Here is a 13,189-nt window from a genome sequence, read left to right as displayed (position 1 = left end):
CTTAAGTGTATTTGAATCTTGGCACTTATTTAGGAACAAAAATCTGTCACTCAGGCCTGAAGTGAAGGCAATTAAATACGATCCCAAATCAGTCATTTAGCGGCAGAAAGTAATAAACTATAGAGTGAGCCGATGAGAAATACTTTCATAATCATGGCAAGAGCTGAGACTTATATAGTATAGGCAGTGTTCTAAATGCTTTTCTCATAGATTAGCTCATTTTGTCCTCACCGCCACTCTATCAGGCAGGTACTGTTTTTAATCCCATTTTACAGACAAGGAAACTGATAATACAGAAAAGTGGTCACACAGCTAGTGATAGCAGACCCTGACTCCAAGCCCAGGAAATCTGGCTCAGGAATCTAGGAATGTTTGCCTAGAATGCATTTTTTTTCTCCCCACATAAAGATCTAATTACCATAAAACAAAACAAAAAGCACATCTGATCTTTTCATTCAGTTGTTTAGACGCCTCTGTTGTCTCTTTTAGCCTAATTTGGCATGCCAGACCTGGACTTGCGCCTTTTCAAGTGTCGTTCTCAGTGCAGAAAGGTTTGCCCTCCTTTCTTCAACTGTCCATCTTTAAGACCCGGATTAAACATCACCTCTTTCTCTTCAAGTTTTCATAACTCCACCTCTTTGTCATAGCAGTCACCAATTCGTATTATAATTATCAATTTACACATAGCTTTTTCAAGAGATTCAACTCCTTAAGGCAAGGGCCAGGTCTTATTTGTAGCCGTATACTCAGAATTTCGTATATGGTAAACATTTTTCAATGTGTTGGATACAACCTTTCCTTTCTTCATTTTATCCCATTTTTTTTTTTGGCACCAAACTAAGCAATTCCTTTTCCACTAATGTTTTTATTTGTAACACATTAGATCAAAACTCTCAAAACTTTCTTGCTCATCATTCACCTCGTCCAAAAAGACGTTTAACATCAGTCATTTAATTCTTCATCCCGTCAGCACTTACATAATCTTTTGCAAAATTCTAGTTACAAATGATGGAGCCAATTATGCTAATTTGGAAATTTGTTTTCATTTCAAGAGGTGGAGTTATGAAAACCTGAAGAGAAAGAGACGATGATTAATCTGGGTCTTATTCCTTGAATCCTGCTCATAAAGCCACAATTAGAGAATACATCAGTCCAATTCAATGTAGTAAGTATCAAATGTATACTTCCTGTCGGGCACTGTGCTTGGTATGGGAATAAAGCAGTGGACAGAGCAGACACAGTACCTGTCATTTGGGAGTTTAGAGTTTAATGAAAAAGACAGTAGCACACAGGTTATTAAAGATGTCATATGTGTCCAAAAAAGAGCAAGTACTTGTTGCTCTGGAGGGTAAGACGATATAAACTAACCTGGAGGTTAAGGAAAGTCTACCAGAGGAAGTTACTTTTAAGCTGAGGTCTGAAGAATTAGTAGGAGTAACCAAGTATAACCTCTAACTGCCAATGGCAGTGACCACACATTACATTTCTTTTTCCCTCCCCAACACTGTGTTTTTTTTTTCCTTAGTAAGACACTAGTGCCTGCAGCTGACAATACAAGCTTTTCGCTGAATTCTTGATGGCAGTAGGATGTGAAAGATGAGGATTCTACTATTCTGAGCAGTCTAACTTAGAATCTTTTCGTAAGCCTCCATTCTGCTTTTTCCTCAGCGACAATTTTAGAAATGAAGATACACATCTGTTTGTCAAACCTGAGTTTACCGCAGTTTCCTAGATTTGGGGTGCTCTGCATTTTCTGATTCAGGCGGCAATAGGCACTGAACTAACCAGCCAGCCCCTTCCTCACCCATTCTTCCCCTCAGTACATCCAGACTTTGGGCCTCATAGCACTTCCCTCATTCTTAGAGCAGCTTCTAGTAACATCTACCAGAATTGTGCCTAGGGCCACACGAGGAAAAGTAAGAAGTTCGTAAAATGATTCCACCCAAAGTGACTCTCAGCTGATCCTAAGCCAGGAGAGGGGAAGGGGGGTTTAAACAAAGAGGAGAAAGATTATCTAAACAAGCTGCTTTAAAAGAGGTTTTCATCATTTAAATGTATTCACCTGGAATTACCTGTTTTTGTCTCCACCCCCTCCCAAGATGTTAACAAATTTATTTCACTGGAGTGACTTAAATTGGTAAACATTTCTGGGAAGCGGTTAAGGAATATGCCTTTAAAAACTCTTAAGCCCTTTGATTCAATAATCTCACTTTTGGGAACTCACTCTAAGAAAATAGAGATATACACTAGGATTTGTGTACCAACAAAACATAAAAAAGCAAAACCAAACAGTCATAACCACAATACCAGAATAACAACAACCAAAACAACTCTGTTCACAGTAGTGTTATTTTTAATAGCAAACAACTAGAAACAACATAAACATCTAACATCAGAACAATTAAATTCTTATGGTACATCACTCAGTGTAATATGAAGCCATTAAAAACCTCATGATTTAAAACAAGTAAATTGACAAATGATGTAAGAGTAGGAAAAAAATCAAGACACAAGAATGTTTATATATACCATACAATCCAATTTTTAAAAGTATTTGTTCAAATACATGCTTAGAAGAAAGGTTATTGGGAAAGATCCCAGAATTTTCATGGTGAGTGATCTCTGGAGAAGATGATTGTGGATCCTTTTTATTTGGGTCTTCATACTTTTATGTATTTCCTATTTTATACTTCTTTGTATATTTACAATTAACAAGTATTATTTTTATGATCAGAAAGTAAGCTATTTTAAGGGGAAAAAATCTTTCACCTGTGTTTGTCAGTCTAATTAATATTTTCGTTAATCTGACTATCCATATGACTTAGTATGGCTCAAAATTAATCATGGTCCTTTTTCAACCCAAGCTTCCACTTCATCCCTCACTGTGTCAACTCCTAGAATATCTACCGATTTTACCAGTCAGGCAATGTTACATCGGCAACCTGGCTGTCTTAGCATCCATAAGTGACCTCTGCTTGTAAGCAGCTGCTTGCCCATGATGTCATGATTGCCAGGCATCCTGTTTCCATCTGTATCTGTTTATAACCAAGCATTTGGACCATCCTTAGCCTTGAATTGATTCCTACTTCACTGTGGGGGAGCGGGGGAGGAAAGCCTAGGTTTGGGTTAGAATATGGATGGACAAGGCAGAAGAGGTTAGGGCTAGAGAGAGGTAAAAGAGAACAGAAAGGAAATAAGAGATAGGAGAGTGAAAGGAAGGGTAAATTTTTAAACAGAAAAGACAATAGTTGCCCAAATACCTGCCATATTACAACAATGAGGTGCTACATTATTGGCTTACATACTCAGCTTGTTACACACTTTTAGTCATGCTCCTTCACCTTCATGAGGTGAACAGTAACAAAAGGATTGCACCGTTTCAGTGGCCCCAGGGGACACCCATGTCTCTGAGACCACCTTCAAACATGATCCAAAAGCCCGTGGTGGGTTAGAGCCACTTTGTGATGGTAATAATAGCTAACGTTGCATGATTACTATGTAACAACAATGCTAAACACATTACACATGTTATCTCACTGATCCTCACAACAAGCACACGAGCTACATGTTAGTAATACCTTTATTTTAGAAACCAAGAAATAATCAATTCAAGAAGTGATTAAACATTTCTGCACCTAGAGCCTATGCTTGGCAAAATTATAAGCAAACAAAGATGGACAGGAAAGGAAAACAGTATTTCCTTCACATCTATTATTGCCAGTTACCTCACCTCATTCACTGCTTACCAAATCTAACAAGGTAAGTACAGAGTACAAAGCTGGTAAGTGATTGAAACATGAATCTGAAACAGGTTTCGAGCCTGTCCTGGACAGTCTGCATCCAAAGCCCAGGTCTTACCTCCACAGGATTCTGAACAATTAGGATATTTTAAGGGTCCTCTAGGGTTAATATGAGGATAGACCCAGCCTCCTAGGGCAGCTATTTTCACTTCCAAGCCAACCCAGCCTCTGTGGAATAGACAAGTTATGGTGTTAAAGGGGCCTGGGAAGATGCTGAGACTATACAGCCTAATCCAGTAGACTTCATCCATTGATGAAGACCCCTCAACCAAAACCAATAAACACTTCACATGCCAGGCTCTATGTCGGGCTTTGAGATTACAAAACTGGAATCCATTGTCTGCCCTCAAGGAGTTGACAGTCTAGTAGGAATGCCTATCCTGGAAGAATGTATACTTAAATATTAGCATAAAACATATAAGCATATGACACTGCTCAGCAACTATTGAGCACCACTATGTGCAAAGCACTGTGTCAAACTCACTGGGTTTGTGTTTTCACAGAACAAACTTAACCCATTTTAATTATGGTTATCTCTAGCTCCTCAGATTATCAAATTATTAAATTTGAAAATGGAGGGTTCAGCATAATAAGTATAGTTCAAGAGTTGGCAAGGAGAAAGTGGTCATCTGAAAAGCTGCACATTTTCCTACTACTAGTCTATCCTTACATCTGCCCCTCCTGCCATCATTTGACCTCTGCTAAACACGCATGAGGCATCAAGTAAATTTTTGTTGAATGAACAAGTGATTGTACTCCTTGAAAGGAATTACATAAACTCAAATACAGAATAAAGAAACAATGATAGTTTTGTCAGTACTATGATTTCAGAAAGTGAGAGACTGGCAAAGATGAATCCGTTGGACTAATATATAAGGGGCAATAGCCACAGCCCATAGTCCACTACCTCTCACCATCAGTGAGGAAACTTCTCCAGCACTAAGGAGAAGACTCATTTGGTAGACCCAACTGGGATGACGTGGAATGATGGGAGCAGACCTTTATCTCAGGTACTATTATAGAGACTTAGGTTTGCGTGCCTTCTGGTAGGCTACACAGCAACTAGGGAGTGAGTTCCTGGTACATTTGTGAGTATATGCATTAACATGGATTCCCCCATTCCATTGTAGGGAAAAAAACACAAGCCCCTTCTTTAAGTGGGAAAAAATGAATACAGGAGTCTTACTTCTAATTAAAAAGAAACTATGAAACAAATCACTTGTAAATAAGAATGCTTTATTCACTCAGGTGCTGAACCCTTTGAGCTGGCAAGAAAAATAGAGAATATGGAATATTTACTTCTTGGGGAGCTAAACAAACAACCTATTTGCTGATTAATGACACTGAGGCAAAGGCATCAAACATAATTAAATTTGTCTATGTTATGTTCTCCATCATAAGTGACAAATCTCTGTTTTCCTAGTTTTCAATCCAAAGAGACAATGATTCTTGCCAAATTGTTTTACTAATAGAGCCCATCTTAACCCATCTAAAATGTGCACATCTATGTTCCTGTAGACATCAAGGTTTGTGAAATAGGTTTTATGTAATTGTGGGCAGTCATAAAACATAGTGTAGGTGATAGTGATAGAACATAAATTGTACATGTTGTTAATCGCTTCAGATGCAAATTAACTTAAATTGAACTTCCTAGTTTGTTCCTTCCCAACTTAAATCAAATCCTTTGTTTCATGAATAACAACAAAAAACTTCAATAAGCTGAATCAAAGAAAAGTGTTTTCAACAGTCTGGAAACACAATGTAGTCTTGTGCTTTTTACAATACCTATTCCTCAGGGCTCCTGAGGTTGGTGATAAAGAATCTGCAAGTAGGCTAAGTTTGGGGCTGTACTGCTACCTCTGAAAATGTGTGCAGGACAATGTTCAATTTGTTTCAATGAATAATAACCAACTACCATTTATTCAGATCCTGTTATATTTTAAGCACTGTGCTAGGTGCTTTGCAAACATTTATTTAGCCCTTACAGAAACCCTGGAGGCAGGCATTATCTCTGCTTTACAGATGAGGACACAGATCCAGAGTGGTTACTTGCCACACATAATGTGATCAGTGACTGCACACCACCCCAACGCTACTGCCGTGCAATTGAATTTCAGCCTCAATAGCAAATGCCCAAATTTAATTATCAAACTTTTAGTTGTCTGTAGTAAAAAAAACAGTAAACATTTGCCCTCAGATGTTAGTTTAAGACAATTTGGGCAATACTACATAATATACAAAAGTTAAAAGATGCTTCAGCTAGGGTGACATAAAAGCCAATGATGCCTAATAATGTTCTCCACCTTTTTGAAAGCAGAAAATCACTTTGAATACTTCTTAAATACCTTTATTTGTTAGCTTTTGATTTATTTTTTAATCCTATAACAATACAAAAAGACACAATTGCCTCACCAGTATCAGTTGTACTATAATCATGAAAGAAGAAATAATCTCTATGCAATTCAGCCACCCACTAGGGATGTCCTTTGCAGTGGCTGTAACTGGCCCTTTCTGGCTCCACATCCCTAACTTGCATCTCTTCATATTTTTCATAGAATATATTTGGAATCCAAAAATGAGATGAAATCTTGGGCAACTGAGGAGTCTTGGCCTTCCTACACATCTACCTTTTGCACTAGCAAGAAAAAAATGAGGGTTGGAGCATAGGAAATATCTTAATACATTACAAAGCATCATTCCCATTGAACACACAAGCAGGGACGATGGGGTCTCAGTTATCAGATCCACACACCACATAAATCAAGAGGCAAGAGAAAAGTGCCAAGACGAGAATTAAGGAATCTCAAACCATCCCTGGACACTGGCTCAGTCTCAGTGGGTTGATTATTAGAGAAAGAACCTAGTTTCTGATCTGACCAGGAATTATGTCATGGAAAAACTGAAAGGAAAGGACTATTTGTCAAAAATTTTTAAACAGAATTCAAGAATCCTACCTCCTAATCTGGCTTTGGCCAAGACAATGGGATCATATCACTAGATAACTGCGTGGAACATAAAACGTACAGTCATCAGAATAGGCAATCTCTAGACCCAGCGCCTTCAAAACTCTATCCCATTTCTACTCTATACTGCAACTCCTCTTGGTGAGCAGAACCCCATGGCACATTCCCTACAGTCTTATAGGAAATATTTATGAGCCTGTCAAGAATGATGAACTTGAAAGAGAGAACTTTTTTTTTTGAGGAAGATTAGCCCTGAGCTAACATCTGCTGCCAATCCTCTTCTTTTTTTGCTGAGGAAGACTGGCCCTGAGCTAGCATCTGTGCCCATCTTCCTCTACTTTCTATGTGGGATGCCTGCCACAGCATGGCTTGACACGTGGTGCATAGGTCCACACCCAGGATCTGATCCGGCAAACCCTGGGCTACCAAAGTAGAATGTGCGAACTTAACCTCTGCGCTGCCAGGCTGGCCCCAAGAAAGAACTTTTTATGATATCCAATACAGCAGCCACAAGTCACATGTGGCTACTGAATACTTAGCAAGTGGCTAAGACAACAAAAGAACTGGATTTAAAATTTCATTTAATCTTAATTAATATAAATTTAAATCTAAATAGCCACATGTGGCTAGTGGCTACAGTATAGGCCAGTACAGTTCTAGATACTACAAACGTTAAATTTCAGCAAATAAAAATGCATTTGGAAAAATGAGTCTTTTCTTCCATGACCCTCAACAAACCAGCCAGGAAATCACATTATTTGTAAAGAAGAATCTTTTTCTAGGTAAATCCCTGAGGCCAGTAATGATTTATCACCACCCAATCAGGCAATAGGAAATAAGGAAATGCAATGGCGATCTCACATTCAAGCTCCCAGGAGTCCTTACTCCCAAAATTTCTCTTTATGTTTTCCTTTGAAGCTTATCTGGTGATCTGGGTCTCCCCATCGACTAAACTGGGAGGTTGACTTTTTCCAGACATTTTGACAAACAGACTGAGGAAACTTTGTAGCACCATGATCAGAGAACACTTTAATTGTAATGGTCCAATAAGAAACGAAAAAAAGACAAGCTTTGGGACTCAAGAGGAAGATGAATTGGGGACTGAAAATGAAGAGATGAGGGCCATTTCCCCTGAACAGGTTTTCCAAGTCCATCCATGAGGAAAATCTTCAACTCCAGGAGACTCAAAAGACCTTTCTATGTGAGTTTTCCGATGCTGACTGAGGTAGGCACTTCTGCTGAAGCATTTCTCACAGTCAGTGCATTTGTAAGGTTTTTCTCCTATATGGGTCCTCCGGTGCCTGATAAGGTTAAAGCTTTGGCTAAAGCACTCACCACAATCAGGACATTTATAAGGTTTCTCTCCTGTGTGTGTCCTTTGGTGAATCACCAGGGTGGAACTCTGACTAAAAGTTTTCCAACACTCAGAACATCTGTAAGGTTTTTCTCCTGTATGTGTTCTCTGATGTCTAATGAGATGGGAGCTGAGGCCAAAACTCTTTCCACATTCACAACATTTATATGGTTTCTCTCCTGGCTGGATTCTGCATTCTTCTATCACACTGCAGTTCTGACTCAAACTTTCCTCATATTCAGAACTTTCATAGGATTTCTCTCCTGTGTGTGTTTTCTGGTGTGTGATAAGGTTTGAACTTCGACTGAAGTTCTTCCCACATTCTGTACACTGATAGGGCTTTTCTCCTGTATGTATTCTCTGATGCTTTATCAGAGTAGAATTACAACCAAAGCTTTTTCCACACTCAAGACATCTATAGGGCTTCTCACCCGTATGTGTCCGCTGGTGGCGAATCAGGCTAGAACTCTGACTAAAACTCTTTCCACAATCGGGGCACTTATAAGGTTTTTCTCCGGTGTGAGTCCTCTGATGTTCTATTAGGACATAACTGTGGCTGAAGCATTTCCCACAGACAGGACATTCATATGGTTTTTCACCTGTATGGGATCTGTGATGCTGAATAAGATGAGAGCTGCTACTGAAACTCTTCCCACACTCAGGACATTTATAGGGTTTCTCTCCCGTGTGAGTTCTCTCATGGATAATAAGATGAGAGGTATTGCTGAAGCTTTTCCCACATTCACCACACTGGTAGGGCTTCTCTCCCGTGTGTGTTCTCAGATGCTGAATCAGGTGAGAGCTGTTACTAAAGCATTTCCCACACTCAGAGCATTTATAAGGTTTCTCTCCTGAGTGGGTCCTCTGGTGAGTACGCAAATGAGAACTATTATTGAAGCTTTTCCAACATTCGGAACATTTGTAGGGTTTGTCTCCAAAGGATGAATTCTGCTGGACAGAGGCACTGGTGTGTTCTCCAGGGTCCCATCCCTGGGGACTTGGTTTTTCCTCCTCTTTTCCTGTAGAATTTCCCTGATTCTCTGATCTGCCATCATTCTCATAGGAATCACCACACCAAATGTCATCTCCTTGGGACCATGTCAATGGTGTTTCTTTTGTATCCACATGCTTACAATTTTGTGGGCCATCTCTTTTAGACCATTTTGAGGCTCGCTCTTTAAGTGTATCTGCCTTAGAGTTATTGTGTTGAACAGTTTCCAAATTATTCTCACTTTCATCTCCTGCAAGAATAAACAGATATTCTAAACATATTTCCTAATCTCTGCCGGGGAAGGAAATTCTGAATGGCAGTGGAAGAGAGAGAACAACAAAGTAAAATCTCAAGTTACTTTATATTAAAAAAATGTTTTTAAAGCTAGTTTTACTTCTTTTACTCTGTGTGTTCATCAGTTCATCACTTTACTCTAGAAGATTTAAAAGAAAAAAGGGGATCTGAGGAGGGGAGACACTGAACAGAACACCAGCTGAGGTGAAAACCAGACAATACCTAAGTTAAAATCTGAGCAAATATAGAAAGAACAATACCCACTATTTATTAATAGTAGCTTTCCATATTATATATCATTAATCCTCAAAAATACATGAGACGGATATTACCATTCATTTTTCTTAAAGATGAGAAAATTTAGGCTATAAGAATAAATATAGGGGGCTGGCCGTGTGGCCGAGTGGTTAAGTTCATGCACTCCACTTTGGCGGCCCAGGGTTTTGGCCATTCAGACCCTAGGCACAGACATGGCACCGCTCATCAGGCCATGCTGAGGTGGCATCCCACATGCCACAACTAGAAGGACCCACAACTAAAAATACACAACTATGTACTGGGGGACTTTGGGGAGAAAAAGGAAAAATAAAATCTTTAAAAAAAAAGAATAAATATAGCTTGTAAGTGACAAGCAAGGAATCAAATTAAAGTTTGTCTCATTCTAATGCCCTGTTCTTTCTACAGACTCTATAGCACATCTTATAATGAATTCCCAAAGGATTCAGACCATCTTCTTGATCCCTCACCTGTAAAAGGGCTTTTCAAGCTCTCCCTCTCCATGAAGCCATTAGAATCTGAGACTAACAGTTTTTGCTCTTGCTCCATCACAATGATCACAGCCAGATTAGGGATCAGAAATCCTGCGGAAGGAAACAGGTTATGTTTGGAGGCATTTGTTAAAATTTCCTCTTCTTCTTTCCTTTCCAGCCATAGCAACATAACAACTGTAGGCACAGAATGTTCTGTGGACCATAGTGAAAATAAGAAACACAGTTTTTAGATGTTCTTTTAGAAAAATCATATCTCATGAACAAGTGTTTACAATTAAGGGTTAACCTAATTTACCTTTGCTAAGGAAATAACAAAAAAAGTAAACCTTCACATTAAAGTCTGAGGATCGAGCTTCAAAAATAGAATGAATACTAATACTCATTGTCCACTCAGAGCTTAGAAACACTTTTAATTGAAAAAACAAAGTTGTTTTTGGGAAAAGTCACCAATAAACAGACCTCAAGGAATCAATCTGCAAGGATAAGAAGCAGCTAAAGAGAAAGCACCCTGTGTAGAAAGAATAACTTGATACTTGACAGGCCAAAAACTTTGAAGTTAATTTCAAAAGAAAGTTAGGTTTTACACACCAGTAACAAGAAATTAGGACAAAGCAGGGTTAGAATCACTATAGCCAATAACCAGTACATATAAAAGGGATGCTAAAGCCAGCCCTGATAACCTAGTGGTGAAAGTTCAGCACGCTCTGCTTCAGCAGCCTGGGCGCAGTTCTTAGGCTCAGAACCACACCACTCATCTGTCAGCAGCCATGTTGTTGCAGAGGTTCACATAGAAGAACCAGCAGGACTTACAAGTAAAATATACAACTATGTACTGGGGCTTGGGCAAGGGGGAAAAAAAGGAAGATTGGCAATGGATGTTAGCTCAGGGTGAATCTTTCCCAGCAAAAAAAAAAAAAAAAAAAAGAGGCTAACAAGGGACCTCTTCCTTGCCTCTTACTCTCTAAGTCATCATAATCACAATATCTCTTTCAGCCTAAACTTTATCTTTGGAGCCAACTACAATCCCTGACCTACCTTAAGGGACTGGAAAATGTAATCTATCGCTGGAAGGCAGTGACATATGGACTTGGCATCCATTTCAGGTTATAAAGAACAGCATAATTCAGGAAAAATGAGTGCCCAAAAGGATATACAGAGGCATGCATATGGAAAACCAACCAAAACTGGTGTACTTATAACTTCCACTCTATTACTGTCTATTATGTGCCAGGCAGTGAATGAAATACACGTAACATTTCTAATTTAATTTTCACAATAGCCCTTGCAGGTGTATAAACAATTACCAGCATGTTATAGTTTTGTCATAGGACAAAAAAGACATTAAGAAACTTTCCAAGGTAACACAACCAGAAGGTAGGAGGGCGGGTTCAGTCCCAAGCCTGTTTGGACACTGGCTTTCACACTCGTATCTATTATCTAGACCAGAAAGTAGGGCTGGGCATACTGCAAATGATCAGGACCTTTTTTTGGAATATTTTGACTGGATTTTTAGAAAAGATTCACATCCCCAGATCTTAAACCAAAGAGAGTTGGCATTCCCTATAAGCACTCTCAGCAATTAGGGATGTGCTATAAGAAAAGGTGAAACTAGTCTAAATTACAAATATCCCCGGTATTTAAGTGGAAACAAAGCTGTAAACCTGAATGCAAAAAAAAAAAAAAAAAAAAAAAAGAGGGAAAGTTGTTCAAATATGTTTTGCTATCCGAGTTACAAATTTCTACCGAACTCTTTACAAAGAAAGCAAGTCTGGGTAACAGATAACCGTGCCACCATTTTCCTGGCTAATTAATTATTAGTTTTGGTAGTAGAGGGGCCCCAAGGAACACCGGCTCAGGAAAACGGTAGCAAACTCAGGGCCTAACTAGTATTAAAAGGCTGTCCTTAACATGTCGCTCCCCAGAGAAGGGCTGTTTTCATTGTCCTAGGGGAAAGAGATGGTGAGGTGGGGCCGTGCTTTGGATTACAAAGTCTTCCAAGGAAAAAGCACCGCCTGAAGCTTTAAGAACCGTTGGCAGGGAGCACAGGTTGCGGTGCACTGCGAGACCAAGCTCCAGATCGTCTCCTGCCAACGAGATTCTTTAAGGGACCCGGCGGGCGAGGGAGGCGCGGTGGCCCGTGCGGCGAGATGCTGCGGCTGTGCCCCTCGCCGCGGCCGGCTCCCTCCCCGGGACGCACGCGGCAGCCGGGGCGGTGCAGATTCCATCCTCCTGCCCGCAGCCCGCGGCTCCCTTCCCCCCGAGAAGGAACTCACTGTTCTGGGGGCTACACACAAGGCGCCCTGCACCCCCAGCAGGCCCAGCTGTCCCGGAGGAAGGAGCCAGCTCCCCCCGCAAGCCTTCTCACCCCACCAACCCACGGTCCCCAGCTCTCAAACCCGGAGGCCAGAAAGAGGAAGTCGCCCTATCTTACCCGGCAGGCTTTGCCAGAGCCTCTCTAGGACGCAGCGATGGCCGGCTCTCGTTGATGTTAACCCTTAGGGTCCCGCACCAGGAGGAGCGTGCAGGTGGATTTCCTTTCCATGTGCTGTCTGTCGTTTGCCGACTGCGATTCACATTCCTCACATTTGTCAGGCGCCTTATAACAGGGCCCGACTGGAATTTATACTTTCCTTCCCATCAGGGCGTCATCAGATTTATCATCATTAGAATCAAAATGAATCGAATATTTGGTAAGCACCTATTGTTTCTGTTCCCACCGCTGTGAAAAGGGATGTAGATTTAGAAATCCGTGAAGAGCTGAGGCATCCATCCACAAATAAACCAATAAGTTTACAAGGCACTGTTATTAGCAACACTTGGAGAAGCAGGTAAACTCTCCTCTTTCATTATGAAGAAAATGGAAGCCAATCCCTTCATCTCTCCCATCTTAAACACAAATCTACTTAGGTCTGCACCCCTGCCACTCTCTTTCTTCCCTCCTGTTAGAACAGAGCATTGGTCCTCCGCATTTCAAACGAACTGTTTACTGGCAATCACTTTCCTTCCCACCTTGGAAT

The 13,189-nt window shown here is 40.3% G+C and overlaps 1 protein-coding gene across 3 annotated transcripts; it reads right to left on the bottom strand.

Moving 5' to 3' along the window:
- Positions 1–6,131: 6,131 nt before the first annotated feature.
- ZNF572 (zinc finger protein 572) lies at positions 6,132–12,605 on the bottom strand. Of its 3 annotated transcripts, none has more exons than XM_008527517.2 (3): positions 12,446–12,605; positions 10,149–10,262; positions 6,132–9,358 (listed from the first exon to the last, which is right to left on the bottom strand). In XM_008527517.2, exons 2-3 carry the CDS (start codon positions 10,225–10,227, stop codon positions 7,842–7,844), a joined length of 1,596 nt encoding a protein of 531 aa, XP_008525739.2. In that variant the 5' UTR covers positions 10,228–10,262; positions 12,446–12,605; the 3' UTR covers positions 6,132–7,841. The 3 variants fall into 3 exon arrangements, with proteins under 3 accessions (XP_008525739.2, XP_008525740.2, XP_008525738.2); XM_008527518.2 differs by having other exon boundaries at positions 11,208–12,601; XM_008527516.2 differs by lacking the exon at positions 12,446–12,605 and having other exon boundaries at positions 10,149–11,096.
- Between the last annotated feature and the right edge of the window lie 584 nt (positions 12,606–13,189).

The sequence above is a fragment of the Equus przewalskii genome, chromosome 8, assembly GCF_037783145.1.
Source record: "Equus przewalskii isolate Varuska chromosome 8, EquPr2, whole genome shotgun sequence".
Classification (NCBI taxonomy): domain Eukaryota; kingdom Metazoa; phylum Chordata; class Mammalia; order Perissodactyla; family Equidae; genus Equus; species Equus przewalskii.
This window is presented reverse-complemented; position numbering and strand designations above follow the sequence as displayed.